The sequence below is a fragment of the Callorhinchus milii genome, unplaced genomic scaffold, assembly GCF_018977255.1.
Source record: "Callorhinchus milii isolate IMCB2004 unplaced genomic scaffold, IMCB_Cmil_1.0 Scaffold5, whole genome shotgun sequence".
Taxonomy (NCBI): domain Eukaryota; kingdom Metazoa; phylum Chordata; class Chondrichthyes; order Chimaeriformes; family Callorhinchidae; genus Callorhinchus; species Callorhinchus milii.
This window is the reverse complement of record NW_024704746.1, coordinates 26,727,671-26,753,599: the sequence shown is the minus strand read 5'-3', so window position 1 is coordinate 26,753,599 and position 25,929 is coordinate 26,727,671. Positions and strand designations below refer to the sequence as shown.

The 25,929-nt window shown below is 42.7% G+C and overlaps 1 protein-coding gene across 4 annotated transcripts in view; it reads right to left on the bottom strand.

The window, feature by feature from the left end:
- Positions 1-25,929, bottom strand: part of sox5 (SRY-box transcription factor 5) — a 192,057-nt gene that overhangs the window by 131,790 nt on the left and 34,338 nt on the right. Inside the window, exon 1 of one of the 4 annotated variants that reach the window (XM_007897299.2) lies at positions 20,963-20,981. The exons of 2 other annotated variants lie outside the window; for them this stretch is intronic. In XM_007897299.2, coding sequence (XP_007895490.2) covers positions 20,963-20,970 — 8 coding nt within the window. In that variant the 5' untranslated portion in view covers positions 20,971-20,981. Of the gene's footprint in view, positions 1-3,697; positions 3,732-20,962; positions 20,982-25,929 lie in introns of those variants that run through there. One more of the 4 variants, XM_007897302.2, reaches the window with a different exon arrangement.

Sequence of the window (25,929 nt, the reverse complement as noted above, 5' to 3'; positions counted from 1 at the left end):
TGTCAAAGGCATTTGACATGCTAGTTCCCCCCAGTCTCTCACACACACACGCACACACGCACATATTTTCCACACGCTTGATGTGGATGCCACTGTGCGTGTAGATGGTTAAGGCCACCTAAGCAGCCTGTCAGAGGATATCAGTTCACCATGTGGGGCTACAGATGGTAGAGCACAGGTTGGGAGAGCCTTAGAAACAATAAAGCGTTTGCTTTAAAGATGACAAAAGAAATCCAGCCATGCATAGCTATATTTCAGGTCCTCTAAGCGAGATCAATCGATAGTTTACCAAACGCTAGGAATTTCTAACATTCGGAGTACAATGGCAAAGAAGTGGGATATTGCTTAAAATGAAAGTTTGTTATCATATTCGAACTAATCCCACTGTATAATTCTTTCAGGTCAAAGGCTGATTGAAGTAAAGCATAATGGAAAAATCTTAATTCAAAACATAGGGTCCTCACTGTTTAATAAAGACTATAAGGTGTTCAAAAACCGTGGTATATTATTTCATTAAGAGCTTTTCAGAAGAAGGGATTTGGGAGTAAAACTGCTGGCTTTGTGTGGCAAGGTCATAACCTTTGACAACCTTCAAGCTATTTTCTTTCATCTTTCTATTCCCTCAAGACCCTAAGTTGCAGCGAAATTGAGCCCAGTAAGGCAGGCAGACAGAATCCAGTATTGTTACAGAGGCCACCTTTTTTCTCCAAACAAAACAGATTTGAACTGAGCCAAGGAAACAAAAATGTATTGTTCTTCACAGATGGAAGTGAGGGTTGCCAAGGTAACCAGATTAATCTCCTTTTTCTATTCCTTCCTCTCTTGTAGTGCAGTAATCTGTGCTCTCCTTTCAACAGGCCAGCCTCAAAGCCCATGCTCTAACTAGGTTCCTAATTAGCCCCATTTCCACAATGAAGACAACATGATGAGATAATAGAAATTTGCAAAATAATGACATACCTCAGGAAAATATTCCTCCTTCTAAGATCCATTTTTATACCAAAACAATAAAGAGGGCCCTTCTAAAGCGGAGCTTGAAAATGGTGGTGTATTATGTGACACAGAACATTATTGTTCTCCTCTTGTTCCCCCAATCAACAGCCTATTGTTTGACATCTTAAATAAAAATGACTCAAATACAGGCCACATAATGATCCCCATTCTTCTTATGTATACAGAGTAGTCAAAAATGTATCAGAACGGAGTCCTGTACCCTGACTCTGTGTAGACTGGAAGGCCCAAAAGGTAATTTACAATACAATGGAAGTGGAAAATGGCATTATTTCTGGTCTAATCACACGTCTTCTCTGAGTGAAGCTGGGATGCACTTAGTAATGAAGGGCAGCAAAGCAGGATGGCTAATGAAATATGATGTACTGCATTTGTTTTCATCTAGTTAGTGCAAATTAAACAGCCTTCAGAGTGTTAGACAACACTTTTCTCTTTTATCACATCAAACGGCACCATTGGGGTATGGGCAAAAGAAAGAGGGGGCGGGGAGGGAGAGAGAGAGAGAGAGAGAGGTTTAATAAATGGCTCGAGCATTAAAAATGTACTGTCCTTCAAACCATTACAGGCTAGAACACCCCCCTATACACACACACACAGACACACACTCTTCCCCCCCCCCCCACACTCCCCACTCCCCCAGAATGTCACAGCCTAGAATTAGCTTGTTCGCTCTGCAGACCTTATTTAAAAGGAAGAAAACAATTAAGTGAAACCTAAGACTAATCTCATCTGGTCAATTTAGCTTTTTCCCTCTGTGCGATGAGCAGGGAGGCCAGCATCGGCGCACTATCATTCTACTTTAATTAAAAACGACACAAACAGTGAGGAAGCTGTGAATTAGAAAGGTAACAACACACATTAGCCCACCCCCGATTAATGTGAGGCTCATGTTGGATTAATAACTAAAACAAAGAACAAAAAGGAAATTGTTATGTGAATTGCAACCTCTCAGGCCAGACAAAGGTCAAATCAAAGGATTTCAATTTCTTCCGGACTCGCTTAATCAATTCACTCGAAGAAGGAGATGTCGGTTTGAAAGCTGCCCACTGTAACAAGGTGATCAAGACCGGGAGACTGACCACATTGTGTTCATTTCTAACCGTCGCTACCTTTTTCGAGAAGAGACTAATTAGCGCAGATGACAAAAGCACGTTCCCTGCAGATTTCTCTCCCTTCCCCCCCACCGGCTCCCCCTTCCCCATATATTTTTTGTTAAAAAATTAATATCATAAAGAAGATCCCCGTCTGATCTGGAGACAATGGGCAAATGCTGCCTGGCTCAGTACTGGCAAATCTCAAGTTGGAGAGGAGGGAAAAAAATAAAAGGCAAGATTCCACGTTAGAATCAAGACGGAGGATTTAGTTCCACTGAATCCACAACAACAAAGCATTATTTCCACCTGTAAGCCCTGGTGCCGTGGGAAAAGACAAGCAAGTGAACCCACTGGGAACCGGGTGCAGAGTCTGTACATTCTCTCTGCAACAACCCGCAGAAAACAGGAAGAGCGGGTCACTTTCTTTGGGAGCTGAAAATGGACTCCGTCAGTAACAAATCTGTGACCCGGTCAGCAGTCCTGTAGCTCAGTGGTTAGAGCGCTCGCCTCGCAAGCCAGTGGACCTGGGTTTGATTTCCGGGCAGCGCAAAACCTGAGGCAAGTTTCCTTACAACAACAACAAGATTCCATTTATAGAGTGCCTTTCATGTCGGGAGGACGTCCCAAGGCGCTGTACAGTTACCCCACACGCCTCTGTTTACCAGCAGAAGTAGGAACCCGGTTGTTAGTCGATTGGCTTTAGTCAATACCACTGTTCCGGAGGTAATAGTCCTTTTGAAAAAAAATTGGTCACTCAATCCACGACTGCTTGTGGGACACTACTGTGCGCAATTGGCTGCTGGGTTTCTCCTACAAAATATATACGGTCAATTCACTTTACAGTGTATCCTGTGAAGCGCTTTGAGACGTCTCAACAAAGTGATAAGGCGCTGTATCAAATGCCAAGATTATTATTGTTATAAATGCCAGTCAATACGTCTATAGCCCAAATCAGATCTACGTGTGCAAGGGGAGTCTGCTCCAAATATCCGGGCACTGCCACTCAATGTTAAAACTCACCCAACAGTGCTGTTTTCCCAACTCATACAGCAAAGGATACCACTACGTACCTATCTCATATTGCTGAAGATTGAATCACATTTTAATTTTTAATTTGATCTGTTTGTGGGTCTCCTGGGATGACATAATTACAATTTAAAATGTAGATTAATTAACATTATCCATCTTCTTCTCAGTGTTTAATGGATCAGTCCTGTTCTTTTCTTTATTCATTCTAGTACTATTGAATAAAGGGGAGAGATGCAAACTCTAGTCAATGTGGTTCATGTATCTGTTTAGTCTGTGAACTAGCTTTGAAATAATAATAATCGTATTAATAATCCTGGCATTTGATACAGCGCCTTATCACATCCTTGAGATGTCTCAAGGCGCTTCACAGAATATACTGTAAAGTGAATTGACTGTGTATTTTGTGGATGAAACACGGCAGCCAATTGCGCACAGCAGCGTCCCACAAACAGCCGTGGATTGAGTGACCAAAATTATATTTTTTTAAAAGGGAAATGCAGATGGAGAAAAAAACAGCCAAATTTTTTACACAACGTCAAGAAAACAAAAAGGAAGATTATTACCTAAAATCCACTCAATTGCTCCTCAGACACATCTGGGCCCCACGTGTAGGAAGTGCTAATGAAGTCTTTCCTGACTGAAGCTGTACTGATGGACGTGTAGACTAGAAAACAAATGCTTCCTTTTATTTGGGCCATGCATTGCCAACGTTCCCACAGGCTCATAAAATATGGTCCCAAAATGTTTATTTATTCAACTTGTTACGGCGAATGGGGGGAGTGGGGGGTCTTTTCAATAAAATTTCTTACAGAAGACATGTCAAAAGGTTTGCCGTCAAACTCTAATAAAGGAGACAGTTTGTATTATTGTCACTTAGCATGACAATAAGTGGTTTATAAAGGTAAATGGAGTCGGATGCATTCACATCAAATGAATTTGGTTTACATGCACCTCCAGAGCAAGTAAACGAACAAAAGAATTAAATAGAGCGATTCCAATGACACTAGTTGCTGTGTTGTGTGGGTACACTCTTGCACCCAGTATTACAAGATAGCATCAAATGTTAAGCGTTATTTGCATGGGCAAATGGAGCCACTATGGAATGAATAATAAAGCTTCCAACTTAAACAAAGAGGTCAAGTTAATTCAAATTGATGGATTTTAATGAACTAGACTCCTACCTCTCCTCCCCCGACCCCCCACCCCCACTTATTGCAAATTGACTGCAGTTTATATTACAAGATATTCAAGTACAAATTACAAATCAGTGATAAATTCCTACTTATCGTCTACGCACGAGACGGGGAGATACACTTTGTTTTGCAATGAAACTTGAGGTGGCCACACAATACACCAACACTGAGCCCTAAACAGGGAATGAATATACAGGAAAGTTTGACCTCCTGTCATTCTCTCTGTTCTTCATTCAGAGATGCTTTCAGGGATGACAGTTTTTAACCTCAGGCTTTAAAACCATTAAAGTAACCGTCGACTATTTAAACCCAAATTGCTTCCTAATTTAGGATGTGTCCAAACTAAAAAGCAATATGTGACTAGTATTTGAAATGAATTATACCGGGAGCAAGTTCCCTCAACCAGCCCAGCGTGAGAGGCTCAGCCTAGCACAACAACTACATCATGTGTTTGCAGCTGCCACTAACTTTAGAAAACCGTAGCAAAGTGAGGACGTAGTACAACCGTAACTCACTCAGAGATGTTACTGAGAACAGACTGCACCGCCTCACATCATTGTCTATGTCTTTCATCTGTTTTGCACTAGACAACAACACCTTGCATTTATATAGAGCCCTTCACACAGGGCAGAGTCTCGGATCGCTTAAACAGACAACAACAACAACAACAAAACATCAGCGTTTTCAGGAAAATTCTGATCCACCGCCACCCAGACCAATAAATGTCTGAAACCGCACAAGCTCAGGGAGGGATTTGTAGACGAAACAGAGAGCGGGAGAGAGAAAAAGAGATATTATCAGAGAGATCCAAAGCACAGTGGTAAAGTGGTTTAAAGCTCAACCGGTGGAGATGAAACTGACAAGAAGGAGACATGAGAGAGAGAGAGAGCGAGAGAGGGGAGAGAGGAGAGACTGGTGATGATGAATGGAGCTGAAAGAGGAAGCAGGTATTGAGAAGATTCTTTACGTGCAAACTTAAGTGCTGACTATTGGAAGGCTATTATTTAAGCGCGGGGCCATTAAAGCCTCGCTGGTCCAAGAACATAGAGGCCAACTGGGAACATCAGGATGGACCACTTTGATTTCACAAGCCAGGGCTTTATCAACTGAATAAACCGTGAAAGCTTTTGATGTGTACTGCATTTTGACTGAAGATTTCAGCCTTTACCAGCAAGGGCATAAAAAGCAAACATCGCCTAGGAAGCCTATTGGAAGACTAAGCAAACACGCTGATACCCCAGATCTGTTATTCTTTTGACCTGCGCTAATCCTGTCCAACAAGCTGTCTCAAGTGGTATTGGTGGAACTTAATCAATTCAGTCAATTCATTACACGGCTATAAAATTCCGGGGACATTTTCCGCTCCAGAATCTCAACATATAAAAGTTCCATTGGGTCCCATGTTTCATTTATTGCTAAACCTAACCCACACTGAATGAAACTAATTTGCTGAGAAGATGTGTGGTGAGGGTTGTCCATTGAGGGTAAACAACAACAGCCACAACAACACATTACATTTACACAGCGCTTTTCACGTCGGGAGGACGTCCCAAAGCGCTGGACAGTCAGGGATCCGCAACCAAGCTAGGGGTTGAGATCAGGAGGGCTGGAGGGCGGGGAGGGTAGGGGTAGGAAAATGGCCGAAGGCACGGTCGAAGAGGGTCTTGAGACAGGTCGTGAACTAGGTAAGAGAGGGAGCGAGATTAGAGTTAGAGGCACTGTGGTGTTCAGAGCAAGGCAGTCATCAGCTAGTTTTACCTCTTGTTCACTTAGCGTACCAGGACTGACTTTCTCCTAATGTCCATGCCAGCAATCCTACAGATAAGATAGTCATTCATTTCATGGCTTATTGTGGGACATTGTTGCAAAAAAAATTGGTTGTCTCATTTGCCTGCAAATACAGTCACTACAGTAAACTTTAGTCACTTTACCTGAATGTAGTCTTCACTCTTATCCTCCCTCAACTTTTCCAGCACTAACAGTTTTCTGTTTATTTATATTTTGTCAAATAATAACAATAATAATCCTTACATTTGATATAGCGCTTTATCACCTCATTGAGACGTCTCAAAGCCCTTCACAGAACATACTGTAAAGTGGATTGACTGTGTGTTTTATGGGCGAAATGCGGCAGCCAATTGCACACGGCAGTGGATTGAATAACCAAATTATCGTTATTTTTCTTTGGGATTAAAATCCCCGGAAAGTGATCAGCCGATTGCCTAAAAACCGGATTCCTACGTATTGCTAGGTAAACACATGCGTGTGTGTTGGAATTGAACCTGGGTCCTTTTGCTTGCGAGGCGAGTGCTCTGACCATTGAGCTACAGGACTCCGCCGGTGAGAAAGCTAGTAAAACATTACTTTGCTGTAAACCCAGCGTCAAGGCTCCTGCCAGGAGCAGCGGGAAAAAGGCTGCTTTTACACTTGAATGCTATCAGTCTAAACATGGACCCAGTGCGTCTCTGGAATAATGATTGCAGCAGTCAGTCGCTGGTGTTTGTGGGTGAAACCTGGTGTCTGTTTCCCAATCTGAGTGAGTGATGGTTAACAGCTTTGTCACAAAGCAGAGAGAAGAGACCACACATCGCATTCCTCCAGTTAGGCACCATGATCAAGACCAATTTCTTTAGCTCTCTTCTTGGTAACAAAACAAGATCAAATCCATTGAAGTAGGAACCCAAGCCTTTTGTTCACTGTTTATTTTCTAATTCTCCTTCCCCCCCCACACCACACCATTTCTTGCATTTGATATAGCGCCTTATCATGTCGTTGAGACGTCCCAAATATATTGTAAAGTGAATTGACTGTATATTTTGTGGGCAACTTGGGGACGGCATTGTCCCACAAACAGTTGTGGATTGGATTGAGCGACCACATTACTATTTTTTTTAATTATTATTCTTTGTCGACCAAATTATAATTATTTTTTAGACACCAATGTCATCCTTATTGCATTTTGAACTTTTCCAATAGCTCAATGTCTTTGTGTGCGCTCTGTAAGAAATATCTGACTCGTTCCTTGAACCTGTTCAACTTTACCTGCAGCAGATATGGGAACCTATCCCCCTTATATAAAGCGTTCGGACTTTGCTCCATGTACCATTACAAACAGGGCTTCTACTGGGAAAGCCTGCTTTGTGCAATGAGGCACACAGTCATATCAACTTGAAAGATTGGTGATGGAGTCAGTCTGTGTGGAAGTGATACAGTACATATACAAAGACTGTGAGGCAATTATTAGGCACTTCAATTGCTAATGAAAATAGCTGTTGACCACATCAGTTACAAAGGAAAGTGTTTTGATGAGTCATTTGAGAATTCAGCCAATGTTTGGACTCTGCCTTTGGCAGCCCATCCACCAAGTTACAGCTTTCTCCCACAAAGTATTTCCAGATAACAATGTCAAAGTGGGACAAGCCCAAAGCTTGTGTGATAATTATCATTCAGCATGTATGTTATTCAGCAGGACTGTGTTTGAGAATATTGTTTACTCTCTAGACATCTTATTCTTGGTCAGATGGGTGTACTTTAAAAAACACAAGTTGTTGTTATTGTCTGACACACGCAGAAACCCATCACCATATTTAAGAGTCTCAAACCAAGTGAGAATTCCCCACATCCCACCTACACATGGAAATCCCCAAGATAGGCTGTCGGAACTCTCGATACACTTCGTGTTTTTTTTGATCAAGGCTTCATTCCAATCAATGTCTATAATAATTGCTGTTAACTTTATAATCACTAAATTCCTTCCTTTTGACTTCAGATTAAAAAGGGATTGACAGGATAGTTCTATCGTCTAAACCAACATAACCTGGATTTGAATGAATTCAGCTGACGTTTGTCACTGTTAAAGGTTCACTTTTATTTACATTCTATGAGACCATTGCAATGATTAAGTGGGCGCCACCGAATGTCTGATTTACATACAGTATAATCAGCACTGTACATCTGCATTGTAACATAAATGCACACTTTGCCAAGCTTTTTTCATTATAAAAATAGGCAAGGAGTGTTTGTGCCACTCCCAAAACACTTGCTTGTAACACTGCACATTATTCATGTATCCAAAGGCTCCTTCACACGGTCTTAAAGGGCCAACCGTGAATTATTACACCCAGGTCTGTCAAACGTGACAGCCTTATCTATCATTGTACAAGAGAAGATTGCTTCAACATAAAGGTAGAAAAAATGGTAGAAGTCTGAATGCATGAATACTGTGCGCAATTGGGTGCCATGTTCACCCACAAAATATACAGTCAACTCACTTTACAGTATATTCTGTGAAGCGCTTTGAGACGTCTCGACAACGTGATAAGGCGCTGTATCAAACTCAAGGATTATTAGTATTATTATAAGCTCTATCCAGTTCTAGACTATTTACTGAAGATTGGGAAAATCCCACAAATCATGTACTATTGGACCTCAAACACAGTGGATTTAACCTGGTTTATAGACGTTATGTAGGTGTTGGTCAAATCCAGTCACTATTTCAGACATAACTTGGCACTGGGTTCAATGTCATACCACACCATTGAAGCCACGTGTCGCCAGGCCTGAGGTGCTGCTGTGCTTCAAGAGAGAAAGCCATCTCCCACCCAGGCTCTGCCGAACAGACTTACAGGTGAAAGAGGAGAAATGAAGGATAAAGTTTCAGTGCGGAGCCACAACACCAACTACAACAGCTCCTCGCGCAATGCAGCGTCCCAGAGCGCTTGACAGTGCTTGAGCACGACCCCGACACACTGAGCCTCCTATATTTCAAGTAAGCAGTTGCTTTGTGTTGCAGCGATACCCTGCTCTATTACATAAGGGACTCATTCCCTCTGTATACGACTTTCAACACGTTTCAGGGAAGCATGTTTTTTAAAAAAAACTGAATCATCGTAAACAAATGGCGAACTCCAAAAAAACATTGGCCTGTGTTTTAAACGTGAGTGTCACCAACCAAACCCCAACACCTGCTGCTATAATTACACAAGGCAAACTCCGCAGACTGTGTCACAAAGCATGCGTAGAACTACTACCACCGGTCGGTCTACATGGGAGAAATCTGCCGCTCTGTGCTCCATCCAGACACAATTGTAAAACCAGTGTGAATAATAATAATAATCCTTTCATTTGATATAGCGCTTTATAACGTCTTTGAGAGAGAATATACTTTAAAGTGAAGTGAGTGTATATTTTGTGGGTGAAACGTGGCAGCCAATTGCACACAGCGGTTGCCCACAAATAATCATGGATTGAGTGACCCAATTTTTGTTTCCTTTTTCAATGGATTATTACCCCTGGAAAAGCGATGTGCCAATCGACTAACAATCAGGTTCCTACTTGTTGCCCGGGAATCAAACTCAGGTCCTCTCACTTGCGAGGTGAGTGCTCTAACCACTGAGCTACAGGAGTAATACTCTCCCCCCAAAATATACAGTCAATTCACTTTTCAGTATATTCTGTGAAGGGCTTTGAGATGTCTCAATGACATGATAAGGCGTTATATCAAATGCAAAGATTATTATTATTTCCACAGGTTTGCAATCCTGAGAAAAGGCTCAGGGAATAATCTGCTAAAATAAAAATCAAACAACAATGTTGTCCATGATCAATAAAAGAATATATTTGTGAGAGTCAATTATATGACTGGCACAGTTTAGACAATCTCATCGCAAAGGTTAGAGTAAATCAAACAAAGGTATTGTTCGATAGGACCAAAGAAGCAGCAAAGAAGCTGCAATTTTCAGGTCAGTACTTAAAAGCGATTCTATTTTTTTTGATTCTCATTTCCATGGTTTGTCTCTCATCACTAAACATCCAGCAATAGCATCACCTCACTGCAAACATATTGTGACTGGTTTCGGAGGGTAATGCAGACAAGCCATGGAACCTGGATGGATCGAACACTGGTCCCCATTGTCCCTGTGCTTGTCAAAGTTTGGGAAACAGTTGATAATGATTTTACCACACTCCGGGGTGGAAATCATACCCAGGATTGGAGCCACTTTTGATTTCTGATGTGAGGTACTGCCACGAAACTACGACTAGTCGTCAAACCTATGGAAGGTACGGAATCTGACTGTGCAACTTTTGGCTGGCGTAAAATATACACACCGAGCTCCTATCGCTAACAGTCTATGGAAGAGGCAGAGCTTTGTGGGGTCACTAAACAGCGACAGTTTGAAATGTATCTGCTCTATGTCCCCTTGACAACAGTCGCTTGCAAGCATTCAGCTAACAAGGGTGAAATTGCACCTAAATGCCCAAACCCTGAAACTGCCTGCAACATAGCAGTACAAATAGCTCATCAATGTGCTTCACCTGGACTTTTCAAAGGAAACCCGGAATCCAGGTACTGTTTGCAAAGATCTATATCATAATAATAATAATAATGATAATAATAATCCTTGCATTTGATATAGCGCCTTTTCACATCTTCGAGACGTGTCAAAGCGCTTCACAGAATATCCTGAAAAGTGAATTGACTGTGTATTTTGTGGGCGAAACGCGGCAGCCAATTGTGCACGGCAGCGTCCCACAAACAGTCAGGGATTGAGTGACCAAATAATTATTCATTTTTTAATATTTTTTTGAAGGGATTATCACCCCTGGAAAAGCGATCCGCCAATTGACTAACAATCGGGTTCCTGCTTACTGCAAGGTAAACAGAGGTGTGGAGTAAGGAAACTTGCCTAAGGTTTCGCCCTACATTTACCAGCTTTGAATGACTGAGGTTTACCTTGCTGTAATTAAGCCCTTGTTTGAGATCTCGAGCCCAGGCAGTTTTATGAATAAAGCCAGTGTTTCATTTGTTTTCCATATGTGTGGCATAGCTGTAGTAAAGTCACATCTGTAATGTGCCATTAACTAAAGATATTATTTATTTTCATTTAAAAAGAAAATGCCATTTCAGCGTTAACATTTGTGTAACTTCTAAATGTTTGTTTGTGTTTGCTCCTCGTAAACGGTTAAAATGAAACCAACTGCTTGCCAGAAATCTTTAATATAGTTCAAGTTGCTTCGTTGCAACTTTAAGTTAGTGCATTAGAGGGTCTATACAGTACCAAAATGAGATCAATGCAGGACAATGGCTGACATCCATGTCTATTCAACCTGCCTACACAACTCTATCAAATGTCTCTTTCTCTCCGTCTTTCTCTCACTCACTCACAGCAGAGCTGTTGGACAATGGACGAGACTTATAGCAGATTTACATGCACCATATTTGCACATGACAAACTCCATTCTTTTTATCCCACTGAACTGAGGGAGAGAGAGAAAGCTCAGGCCTGGCGCAGAAGCCATTGAATGGGGATTTTCAGATCATTAAGTCTTCCCTATTAGGGTTAACAACTTTAATTAAGGGCAAACCCCCGCCCCCCAAAAAAATCCAGAATGATGAGAATGGACCCTGGCCAGGAAAGGGTAAAGCAGAAAACAATTAAGTTGAGGAAGCAGAGTTAAAGAAAGGGTCACAGACAGACAAAAGCTTCTTCCACCCTTTCACCCTTTCATTAAAGTTTACCATTGGTACAACTGAGAAAGGCATTGATGACAAATTCTTTCAATCCAGCAGAACAAATAAAAAATAATAATTTGGTCGCTCAATCCACGACAGTTTGTGGGACATGGCTGTGCGCAATTGGTTGCCGTGTTTGCCCACAAGATATACCGTCGATTCACTTTAGTATAATTCACCTTACAGTTTATCCTGTGAAGCACTTTGCGATGTCGGAAAGACGTAATAAGGTTGCAATCAAATGCAACAACAACAAATTACATTTGTCTTGCGCCTTTCACGTCAGGAGGATGTCCCAAAATGCAAGGATTATTATTATTATTATTATTGTAGCATATTACTCCCGGACAGATTATTTTTTCAACAAAATATTAATTTACAGTTGAACTTGGTTGCTTTTAAGTTGAGGTGAGATGAGAGCGTAGAGAAACAATAACACACACACACGGACAGACAGTATTTTTCTAGTTAATTAGCGGGGAAAACGGACTCTTTCATGTGTAATTCAGGACACAAACACCTGGTGTGCGGCAGATCAAAGCACAGGAAAAACATGTAACAATACAACAGAGGCCGAGAACAACAGAACGAGATAAGACAAAATGTTTACATCTGAACTCAAGCCTCCAGCAAATAAACCAGAGGCTGATCACCCAATCAGGCCAGGCAATCTTTGGTCTTTGGTGGTGGTAGTGGAGGGAGTTTGAAAAGGGACTTTGAATCTCCTAATTGTTTCACAACCCAATTAAAAGGAAGGAGGGTTGCAAAAAGAACACAAAAAGTGGGTCAGTGGAGTGTTACTTTCTCTGGGATCTTCAATGATGGGGTGGGGTGTGTCGGGGAGGTGGGGGAAGCTCACAATCTCTTTAAACGCAGCCACCGCTAATTTGTAGTGGAAGTGTGTCACATATTATAAACCCTCCAATACACAAACATGTCTCTCTCTCTCTCTCTCTCTCCATCCCTCCTCCCTCGTCTTCCCCACTCCCTCCCCCACCACCTTCTCACCACCACACCAAACAACAGGCTCGCTCACAAACTGCTCAGCTGCAACAGTTCCAAGTCGAATAATTACAACTTGTCAAAAAGAATTAATTTTCCCATTTCTCATAAAGATGTGTAAAAATTACCATGTTATTATACACTGACACTCTCCGGAGGCAGGCACAAAATTTAATTTTGAATTCTTTCCGCACATTAAATTAAATCCATAAATAAGAGTTTAGGCATTCAGTTGGAAGCATATGTTCGTTAGGAGAAAGACATCAGACACACACAGTAATGGCTGTTGTAATGTTTTAATAGCTTCGTTCTTCTAAGCACCAATAAATTTACATGATCATAACAGTCCTGGGCATACAGGAAGCCCATTACTGTCTGAGCAAAAGCAACAATGTTAACAGGGGGAAAGAAAAGGAAAAAATGCTTTTAAATAAAATTAGACAAGTGTGCGTATCAGTCCCACTGCCTGAGTGAGTCAACAGATATTCTAATAGATGTGGCGATTTGATCGAATCCAGCGACATATATTTTTTTAGAAATGACACACACTATTTTGTATTAAATGCTGAAACGGAGGACTTAAGGCGGTCATTTGTTGGGAGCAAAACCAAATGGAATCATTAATGTGCGTGTTACTTGCTTTTTGGGTTTAGAAAGAAGAGTTTTTAAAATGTGGTCACTCAATCCACCACTGTTTGTGGGACGTTGCTGTGCGCAATTGGCTGCCAACAATTCGATTCGCCGACAAAATATACAGTCAATCCGCTTTACAATATATCCTGTGAAGCTCTTTGAGGCGTCTCAATGACGTGATAAGGTGCTATATCAAATGCAAGGATTAATAAAATGCAAGGATTATTATTTTTCAGGAAATACAAGTCGCAACCTCGTTCATACTTCTTGACTGAAAAACATCTCAACGTTTCCCTTCTGATATTATTTCAACAAATCTATTCCAAATCTTTTTTCCAACTGTTCTCCAGTGAGTGAGACTGGAGCACATTCAGGGAAAGAAAAGGAAAGAAGAAAAACAATCTTATTTCTGTCCAGTTTCGTTCCTAGAAATTGAATTTTTTTTTTTGGCGGGCGTCACATAAATGCTTCTCTGTGATATTCGGAAATCAACTCATTTCTTCCCCCCACCCTAATACATACATACACATACTGAACGCAGACTGTGTAAACCCGCTTGAGGTATTCAATGAGTTAACGTATATAAAAGTGTTCTTGTTCCTTGCCTCACCACAGCATGAGGTGGAACCTGACAAGGAGAGGCTGTTGTTACCAGATGTCCAGACTATCAGTCGAACCATGCTGCTAGTTGCAAACAGCAGGCTATCATTTGAACCTTTGTTGCCACTGCTTCAGTCTCTCATTGTGGTTGTGATTTAACAGCAGAAACAAGGAACCTGCAAAAAATGTACTACAATAAGCGCCCTCGGTTCCCGGCCTAATTTAGTTCAAAAAAAGATAAATCCACCCTCTCAGATGCATCAGTTGGGTTACACACTGCTCTTCTCTTTTCCGCAATGGTGAATTATTGCTCCTATGGATAGCACAGCGTAAGTTTGGGTATCTTTGATGCACAGTAAAAAAATCACATCAGCCTCATATCTCCGTAGGGTCACAGGTATAAACTCCAGTGGAAGTCACGTTGTGTGCACACAAAATGTTTGCTAGTTGTCAGATAGCTGATGAGAATAAAATGACACCACAATATTGCTAACCAGAGTGAGGGGTCTATTCTAACCTATACCTCTCCATTTGGTGGAGGTATAGTTTTGCCCAGAAGGATTAATTTCACTCCGTCCATTTAGAATCATTTCTGTTCTTAAGCGAAACACAACTATAACACTCTATGTGCCTTTTCCTGTCTGGGTCTCGACTCATACTGGGTCGAGCTCAGTGTTTTTCCAGCAATAATGTATTTGGTATATGTAAGATCGCTCTATAGCTTATATGATTCCACAACTAGTCAGCAGTCACTATTTAACGCCGCAGTGAAATTACAGAAATAATAATAATAATCCTTGCATTTGATGTAGCCCATTAACACATTGTTGAGAGATGTCTCAATGCGCTTTACACAATATACTGTAAAGTGGATTGACTATATTTTGTGGGCGTGTATTGGAGTTCACCTTGTACCAGCATCAATGTAACATTAGGCAAGTTTTAAAGCGCTTTGAGACGTCTTGAAGACGTGATAAGGCACTGTATCAAATGCAAGGATTAGTACAGTGTAGAGACAGAAGAACCCTTTCCCCCACCTTCAAATTGCTGAAGGGAGAACATTATTAAAATGAAGACAGTGTCATCAGGCAGCCTTTGTTACCAAAAAAAACCCTCCTGTAAATGAAGCCCCTGCATTGCAGAAAGTCACTTGAAGGGAGAAGGGACAGACTCGCTCAGAAGGCGCTCAGTCACAGCTGGAGGCACAGATTTCCGAATGCCACGCAAACAAACTACAATGCAGTAGCAGAGCAGCTTCAGGTTTTAATTACCTGCCAGGTGACGTCTGCCATAACAATAGCGCAGTTCAGAACAAACACTTAGTCAGATAAAAGGCGAGGGTGGGGGAGTTGGAGAGAAATCAATTCATGGAACTGAGGAATTAATAAAAAGCAAAGCTAATGGACCGACTCAGGTTTTTTTTCACTCTCGTCGCGAAACGTTAGCACAAAAAGTGTTTTTACTCCCAGTGAGGTGTATTAGGTGGAGTTTACTGTCGTCTTGAACCGTAATAAATTGGCAGCATTGCAAATTAATCTGTTTTTGCACGGCAATTCTAATTTTAAAGGGTTAATTGTACCTGTTACTTTTCTCCAGGTAAAGTGGTTGTTTGTTTCAAGAACAATTTAGATCGGTTTCTGCTAGAAAATAATATCCAGAGATACAGTGTGTAGTTTGAGGCACGACATGTCAAGAGGTTGCCGGGATGGTGGAAGATGAATTGGATGGACCTTGGTCTTCTTTTGCCAGCAAATTCTTATGTTCTCTCCTTTATTCCCCTTGGTTTACAGTCATGTCCTTTCAATCTTTTTTTTGTAGTTTTTTGTGTCAATTCTCACATCTAAAATATGTATTTTCGTTCAGATATCTCTGTTTGTCCTGCCGGTCAAAGCTCCTCGTATTGTTTTATCCTCCCTCCCTAAGAGAACAGTAGTCTCTATAATGTTTGTGCTGTTCCATGGATCAACAACAGCCACTTGCATTTTACACAGCGACCTTCACACGGGGCAGTGTCTCGGAGCGCTTGCTTAACAGACGCCGAGCCTGGGGGGAGGGAGGAGGTGACCGTAAGCACGGCGGATGAGGAAGATCTTCAGTCGTGATCTAAAAGAGGGGAAGGAGGGAGGTGCGAGCCGGAAGGATTGGGAGAGAGAGTTTCAAAGTTTCAGGGGGTTGGGGCTGAACGAGCGGTCGCCGATGGTAGAGCGGAGGGGACGAGGGACAAGCAGGAGGCCGGAGCCAGCATGGGCGGAGGCAGCGGGGGGTGAAGTGGGGAGAAAGCAGGTCAGAGAGGTAGAGAGGTGTCAAGGTGAGAGGATCTTGAAATCGAACGAGGTAAAGAGCACAGCCACAACGGTGTCCACCTGATCTTCACCTCAAGTGAGAGCTAAGGACATCGACTTCACATACAGTGCCAATGTCAGCCTTTGCCAAGGGGGGGATAAAGATGGCAGTAATATATGTGCATTTATAGGTATAAAGCCATGTTGCTGTACAGCTGTGATTCCATACGGTTCATTAGAGAGATTATAAACGGAGCTGGGAATGATTATTAGTTCTGCACTCATCCTGATGTTTTCTTCATTTTGATGCATTACAGAGGAAAATGTAACCGGAGTTTAGCACCAGTAACAGGAGAATGTCGTACGGCAATTATAAATTCTGAACAGGTAAGGGGTGGAGGGGCAACAAGCAAACAAGGAGTATTCACTAAACCCATTCATGCACTTTTACCTCAACCATGAGATCGTGTTACTGCTTTTTAACTCTCTCTTTCCCACTCTTTTCAAATAAGATTCAGATTCACAGAAGTTCGCTGAAGAATTACAGTCAAACTACAAGTCTGATCTGCAGAAATCATATAACCACCTAAGTCGTACATCTGCCCAAGTCCCATTCAAGAGTTTATGCTCTAGGCATGTTTGACATAACTCGGGGGTAATACTTTTATAGTATATTCTGTGAAGTGCTTTGAGACGTCTCAGGGATGTGATTTGTTTGTGGGACACTACTGTGCGCAATTGGCTGCCGCATATCACCCACGATTCACTTGACAGTATATGCTGTGACACGCTTTGAGATGTCTTGAAGACGTGTTAAGGCGCTGTGTGAAATGCAAGGATTATTATTATTACAAGTTCAACAGAAGAGTCACGTGTGGCAATAGAGAAATAATGATATCAACGGAAAGAAGGGAAATTTGCATCTAACACTAAATCTAATTATTCAACAACTCATTACATTGATGCAATCTGGTAGCACTAGCGGTCTCACTCTCCCGTTTGTAATTGTATTACTTTTACGGTGAAGTCTCCACACTGTTCACACTCGGCTGGTTACAATTACATATGTACAAGGGAATTCAGTGTGTCTGCCGAGAGCTTTGCTGATCCTACGGCTATCTGCGCTGTGTGTTTTTTTATCAACATAACCTTTGGCCCTTGCAGAATTATCTCCTTTTTAAGTTTGCCGGATCAATGTAAAAAGGTAAACCGAGAGTGAGGGGCTAACTAGGAATACGGTCAGGCTTAAAGTTCAACCGCAAAGTCTTTTTTCGTCTATCCTTTTGCCTTCCCTCCTGCACCTAACAGCGGTAAATCCTGGCTGACTAGCAAACTGACAGCCTAATAACTTGAAGAGGTATCTACAAACAAGATGGTTTCAACCACATCTACTGACCCTGAACAAATCAGGTCCTGTTTCCTTTACAGCAGCCTAGTCTCTTTCAATCACTTAACTGCGCAGATTGAAGGTGGCACGGCGCAGAAAAAAAAAAGACTCTCTCTCTCTCCCCCAACGACAGCACAGAGCTCCTCAGATGTGACCCAGACACAAACACGGCCTCAACTTGTCTATCTCTCCGTCAGGGATTTTTTTTTGGATCCGACACATGCGGAAACCCGTCACCGTGCTCAAGAGTATACAAAGCCAAACTGACAAATCCATGCATCCCCACCTACACATGGCAATTTCTGTCAGGACTGCAGTACCCTGCCAGGAACTCCTCTCATCTATGAAGGTTAACTTTACGCTATGAGGTTCTGCAGTAATATTATTATTAATAATAATCTTTGCATCTGATACGGCGCCCTGTCACGTCTTCGAGACGTCTCAAAGCCCTTCACAGGATATACAGCAACAACTTGCACTGATATTGCGCTCTCCACACGGGGTAGCGTCTCAGTACGCTTCCCATAAAGTAAACTGACTGTATATTTTGCGGGCAAAATACGGCAGCATTATCAATTTTGCCCACAAACAGTCGTGGATTGAGTGACCAAATTATTATTTTTTTACAGCGATTATTACCCCAGAAAAGCGATCCACCCATCGGATAAATAACAACCGGGTTCCGACTTATTGCTGGGTAAACAGGCGTGTGTGTGGAGTAAGGAAACTTGCCTAAGGTTTCGGTCTGTCCAGGAATCGAACCCGGGTCCTCTCGCTTGCGTGGCAAGTGCTCTAACCGCTGAGCTACAGGACACCGGCCAACAGGCCAGCTGAACCCAGTAGGTTAAGCAGCCTTTGAGCCTTTGACAAAGGAGAGCAGGTGGCATTTGGATACAGATGGGTCATTTGTACATACAATTATTTCGAACGAAATAACATTTTAAGACGGAGCGATGACCGAGGAAGGAGAGTGGAGGGAAACCGCAGCAAAGGATCTATGTGAAGTGTGATCAAGATGAGTCAACATTCAAGGAAGCCTTGGCTATCGTCTGACACATCTTTCTACAGTTTGTTACCGGACTCCAATGTACCTTATCCATCAGTCGCCCCACAATGGCAACTGACACCGTTTAACAGAAACAGTCGCTCGACAAGGGAGTGCCGGTGGTTAGATATTGTTATATCCCTGAAAGAACATGACGTGCCACATTGAATTACTGTTAATTTGCATTCCCGGCACAGTTAGAGTGAAAGCAGTAACAACAATGATAAACAACACAGAAGCGTTGCATAATAACGGGCCAACTTCCTTCATACAAACTGCCCTATTCAGTTTATGTAGAGCACTTCATAGCTGTGAGCACAACTTATAATTTAGACTATTTTCAATCAATCCAGGAAAAAAAGTCCACTCACTGATGGAGCTTTCACACAAGTGTTGTCTACGTGCATTTTACACTGTTAGCCACAGATATTAACTCTGCTAACAAAGCCAGAGCCCAAGCAGTAGTGTTTAGCTGTCAGGTAGGACAGACAGCTACATCAAAGGAGTGTTCACTTTGCTCTTCCATCCACTAAGCGTTGGCCATTACTTGACATAAAGAAATGTAAATCGACTTTTTAACCCACTGAGGACCAGGCTTATAGCACTCTCTACACCAGAGAGCGTTTGTTTTATATAAAACTGTTTGATAAAATAAGTGTCACATCAGGAATCTTCTGCCGTTCTTACATTACTACTGTTTCCATTTGGTCACTCGGTCATCAATGCCCAGTCTTTTAATGTCCGTGTCCCTCAACAACCACCACCACAACAACAACTTGCATTTACACAGCGCCCCCTGGCGCAGGTTAGCGTCCTAGAGCGCTTGACAGTGGCGGAGCGCGACACTGAGCTGGGGCAAAGGGGGGAGATGACCGTAGGCCCGGTCGAAGAGGAAGTTCTTCAGGCATGACCTGAAGATGGGGAAGGAGGAGGCAAGGCGGAGGGACAGAGGAGAGTGTTCCAGAGTTTTTCTTACCCCCACTCCCTGTTTATAGTCAGATACATGCACCTTTATTTCCAGGCCAGGCAAGGGGAAAATGGAAGTCTTCAGACATAAGTTGGTTGGGGAAAAGCTTTTTATTTCGCCCCCGCCCCCCCCACCCCCAAAAAATCCTTATCTGTGACCTGGCCACACGCCTGACTCTTTCCCATGCGTATTTTTAATCAAAACAATAGAAAGAGAAATGTATTTAAAGCAGCAGATGGAATGGGTGACGGTGTCACGATGAACATATCACTCCATTTACTAACCCTGTAAGTTGTCTCACAAAACAATTTACCAGATGAGAATGCCCTTTAATGTTTTCACTGACGCCCCCACCCCCCAATCCTCCCCCCCCCCCACCCTCCCACCCCCACCTCACGGCCCCTGGTTCACTAGAAAAGCTATTATTACAGCTCTGAGATCTCTGGCGAAGGCTAAGTTGTATTTAAATCCCCACTTCGGTTTATTTCACTGCAAGTTCGTTTCATTTGGTGAAATTATTTGCTTCATTAATTGCTTACAACAACAGCACAAATTGTCAGCGAGGTTTGCATTGCCTGGCTGGATGAGAGGAGGGGGTTGGGGGTTGTGGGGGGGGAGAGATAAGAGTAGGAGGGTACAGGTTATTCAAAAAAATCTTGATTTGTTCCACTCCTCATTCACTTTCGATTGTTGAAGCCAAAACGGATTTATGTCACCTCAACAACAACAATGTACTGATGTCACCTCAACAACAACAATGTACTGATGTCACCTCAACAACAACAATGTACATTGATTGACAGACAGACAGACAGACAGAGAGAGAGAGAGAGAGAGAGAGAGTGCCTTTCACGTCGGGAGTTCATCTCAAAGCGCTTCAAAGACAAATCAGTTTTGTTTCTCAAGAATAAAATCAGCTTCACCCCGAGATGCAGTGAATCAGACAGAGCAGAGCAGAGCCATGTGTGGACTTCAACACACAGCAGCAGTTTGCCGAGATGCTAACATTCTCTGTTAACCCTTACAGCAGTTACCGCCCCCCTCACTCGCTCCCTCCCTCCCTCCCTCCCTCACACACACAACACACACACACACACACACTCTTTAACAAGCCCCCCTCTCCCATTCCCTGAGAGCAAGCTAAACCAAGCTAAGCAAAGCGAAGCAAAGCAAGGCAAAAGCCCCCGAAATGAACAGCAATATTACCTGGACATCTGTCCTGCAACAAAAATCCACCCTCTGCCTGTGAGCGTTTATCAACTGGAATGGCCTTGAATTAATATCCACAGGCTTTCTCTATGCTTTCAGATGAGTGCAAGTAATAGGGATCTGTTAATTAACTACAGCAATACTCGCACTGTGGGGATCAAACGATAGATGCGTCCAAAAACTCCTGTTGAGAAGATGAAATGCAGTGCAAACTTTAAAGACTTCCTGTCATTAGCTGAGACCTCGGCTGCTCCCAGCCCAGACCCCCTCTGTTAAACATAACAATGAAGACAATGATGGCAGAAATGAAATAGCGCTAAGTGCCACAAAAGAATTAGCTATTTACCAGTAAAAGGATCTGCTCTCCACTGCGGTTCACTTCAACTTTTAATTAATTTATGACTGGCTGAGCAACATAGATACCATACAGTCTGTCCACATGTGTGGGATTGTGAATTGTTCTATACTTCGCTCTTTCAACCAATTCTCACGTCTTTCTGTTTATCTGTACAATGTGCAACTGAGTTTGATTAAAAAAAAATTATTCAATCGTGCTCACTTTAAAGGAGATTCGTGAGTAAATACTCATCCCCATTTTGGGGTCTATTCTGTATCCGGTGACTTAGAATGGAAGCAGAATAGGGTCCTTAGTTTCTAACCCGGGTCATTATTAGATGAAATCAATTGAAAGTAATCTGGTTTCAGAGGAAAGTGACACACAAACATTATTTCAGAGGAGATTCTATTCTAGGATTTTGTTCCCCATCAGCTATAGTTTAATAACATTCGTTGCATTCGATTTAGCGCCTTATCACCTCTTCGAGACGTTTCTCAAAGCGTTTCACAGAATGTACTGTAACGCGAATCGACTGAACAGTTTGTGGGCGAAACGCGGCAGCCAATTGCGCACAGCAGCGTCCCACACACAGCCGTGGATTGAATGAGCAAATTATCATTATTATTAATTATCTTACATCTTTCACAGCTACAATACTGATTTCCTATCATCTTGCCGAGGTAGATGGATGCAATCTGCTTCTTAGTACGAGTAGCCGTGTCCACCAGAAGTGACCCAAGGAAAATAATGGTTGTCACGGTGAATGTTTCATTGGAAGAGCATTTGCATAATAAGCGCATACCAAGAGAAGGTACTTTGTGTTCGAAAGATCCAGTCCCAAGTGCCTCTCCTGTAATCAACTATTTGAGCTTTTAAAGTTCACAATTAAGCCTGATTGCTTCGGAGAAATTAGATTTTGAACGGGTTTCTGTAGGGTGGGATGTGATGTTTTGTATCAGAGATCAAGAGTATGTCTCTCTGCCTTATAAACAGGGCGTTAGTCTCTGACAGTTTGTCACGGAGACATCAATCACACAACACAGCTTCCCAGCCAATGCCACCCCCACCCCCCCCCGGTTTGTATCTATTGCAATAATGCACAGAGTGGGTGCGATTTCACACGTGCAAATTCCAGCACAAACTTGGTGCAATGATGTGTCATCATTTGAACATTACAATCCCACAATAAATGAATGATGTAAAGTACCAAAGTTTCAGTTAATATGAAATTCAGTACAGTGTGATTACTATATATTTGTTTTCAAATCCCTTCCTGTCCTGACACCTCCCTCCCTACCTCTCCGACCTGCTCACTCCCCAACCCACTACCCACTGCCTCCGCTCGACTGGCTCCGGCCTCCAGCTTGTCCCTCGTGCCCTCCGCTCCACCATCAGTGGTCGCGCTTTCAGCCACTACGCCCCCAAAGTCTGGAACACTCTCCCTCTATCCCTCAGCCTGGCCACTTCCTTCCCCATCTGCAGATCGGGCCTGAAGACCTTCCTCTTCGACCTGTGCCTACGGTCACCTTCCCCCTCCCCCCGGCTCGGTGTCGTGCTCCGACACTGTCAAGTGCTCTGAGACCCTGCCCTGCGTGAGGGGGCGCTGTGTAACTGCAAGTTGTTGCTGTTGTTGTTGGCTCCGGGACACGCCAGCAGAAAGCACAATGAAGCCTGACAGCCATTCTCCCCATTTTGTTTGTTTGCAAGGTTTAAATTATTTCAATGTATTTGTTTTTGTTATTCTTGGAGAGTGGGACTCCCTTTCCTTTCAATTTCATAGAAATGATCAAACCGCGTGGAGTGCCATATCCTGAGCCAAACCCTTCCAATTGCTTCTGTGCCAGCTCAACATTCATCACCAGCTCCACGAGAGGAAAGGAAACTGGGTCCCCGTAGCAAAAGGAAATACAATAATTTGCTCAATTCTTTCTTCAAAAAAACATGATTTCCTCTCCTAACTCAATTATTTCACGGCACCAACTGCCCTCCAGTACATCGCCCACGTGACGATTCTCTCTCTGTGAGTGAGCGTAGGTAGTAAGTGTTGCCAGTCTACATGACAATGCAGCCTAAAAACTCTCTCTAATCCTAAGCCAATATCAATGTGTGATTGTGGAGTTCTGTAGCTCAGTGGTTAGAGCGCTCGCCTCGCAAGCGAGAGGACCCGGGTTCAATTCCCAGCCAGGGCGAAACGTTGGCCAAGTTTCCTTACCTAGTTCCACTTAGCAGTAAGTAGGAACCTGGTTGTTAGTTGATTGGCAGATCGCTTTCCGGGGTTAATGATCCCTTACCGCCCAACCCCCACCCCGCCCGCAAAATAATAACAATCATTTGGTCACTCAATCCACGACTGTTTGTGCGCAATTGGCTGCTGCGGTTTGCCCACAAAATACAGTCCATTGGCTTTACAGTATATTCCATGAAGCGCTTTGAGACGTCTCGAAGACGTGATAAGGCGCTGTATCAAATGCAAGGATTATGATTATTATTATTATTATTAACAGGCCTTGTTGAATAGCAATCAGTGGAGTGGGAACACTGTCTGAATTATTCCCCTTCCTACTTCATAGGTGCCGAGGTCGTTTGAAGAGCCCCACTGTCATCCCAGTTGAGTTCAGCTAACAGCGTAAAAATAATCGAAGCAATCGAACCCGAGACCTATAAACTTTAAATAGTTACGGACTAAGCAGCTTTAAATAACTAATCAATAATCCGTTTTATTTTTACGGGAGATGAATGAGCAACAGAGCCGCAAGATGTGGCGATGGATCCAATGACTCAGAACAGTCAGACATGAGATAGGAGCTCTGATTTCCCACTCCCCAAGTCAATCTTTCCCTGCCATTGTTGGGACACATTGATAAGAGATGAGGATCTTTCACTGGATGAGACAATGAATTGGCTGGTGAGTTAACCAGGCCATTCTCGAGAGCATTGTCTTGCTTCCCAGTGGATTATAGAGTGGTCCTGGCTCAATCTCGACACTCAGCTGCTCGAGATCTATAGTCCACCTGATGATCGTCTATTGAAATAACCAAAATCAGGAGCATTGTAAAGCAGTTGACTTTAGAGGGAGATTCCTTTCAATAAAACGACAGTTGTTAAAGAGTGAGTGCACCTGGATAAGCAATATCAGTTTTTCTATTCATTCACAATAGTTACAAGTTTTAGAAATGCTATTTAGTGACCACCACTTCTCTCCCCTTCTCTTCCCTCCCAACCTTGCCACACAGCACTCTTAATGGCCATTCTATGTGGGTTTAGCTGGTTAGACTCCAGCAGTTACTTCAACGCACACTCTGGGCTCCCCCCAAGCCTTGGCTCTTGCCAACCTGCGCCTAACACTCTCTGGAATTAGGTAAACAGGATGTGTCCATCCAGGAGAGAGAGAGAGAGAGAGAGAGAGCATTCCATTCCAACAATCTATCTCTGGGATTTCCTTGTGTAGGTGGGATGCATTGGAAATCTCAGCTTAATTTGGAGACTCTTAAGCAACGGTGATGGGTTTCCCCATTTGTCAGACACCTGGCTGACCCCAAAAAATCCTTCCCAACCAAAAGCCATGCCTGAGATTACCTCGGTGATGATCATTTGCAGTGGGAGTCATTTGTTTTCATTTTTAAAATAAATTCGGGAGGTTCAGTAATCAATGGCGGTCAGACAAGTGTGTTTTTTTATCTCTGGACTCAGAATTGAAACATAAACTGAAATTAATAGGCAACATCAACCAGGTCAGTCCCTGCTGTCAGTTCAAATGTGGCTTTCTGTGCTCAATTCTCTCCCAAATCATAACATAGACAGAGACATAAATAATAATCCTTGCATTTGATATAGTGCCTTAGCACATCTTCAAGATGTCTCAAAGCGCTTCACAGAATATACTGTAAAGGGTAATGACTGTATATTTTGTGGGCAAACCGGGACAGCCAATTGCGCACAGCAGCATCCTACAAACAGTTGTGGATTAAGTAACCAAAGTATAATTTTTTGGGGTTGGAGGCATTATTACCCCCAGAAAAGTGATCCGCCAATCGATTAACAACCGGAAAGGAAAGGTAAGGAAACTTGCCCAAGATTTCGCCCTGCCCGGGAATCGAACCCAGGTCCTTTCGCCTTGCGAGGCGAGTGGTCTAACCACTGAGCTACTCAACTACAGGACATATATCTGACCATTCCAATATAATCATTTCAACCAACCCCATTTTTATTTCGGCAGCTTATCACTCACACAGTCTACTGAGATGTCATTTACTTCCAAATGGTTCTAATTAATCTGTTTTTTTATTCAGTACATGTTAGATCTCATTCTGGGAAAACAACAGCTGCGTTGCTGAGGTAAATGATAAATCACATCTTAAATATCAATTGCGTATGCAAGATCAAACCTTCCAGTTGCTATCGTTAGGAGTTAAGACTTCTAATACTCAATATCGACATAATGTCAGCATTAACAATAGCGCAAATTGTTAACCTGCCAATAGCCTGATGGAACGCTTTGAGTTGATGATATAATACTTTGTTAGTGAAGTTCTGCATGCTGGTAAATTATGACATTGTGCGCTTATAGATGGGAAAAGCCATTAAGCATGCATGCTGTCAGAGAACGTTAGACATACTGGCGTGTGGA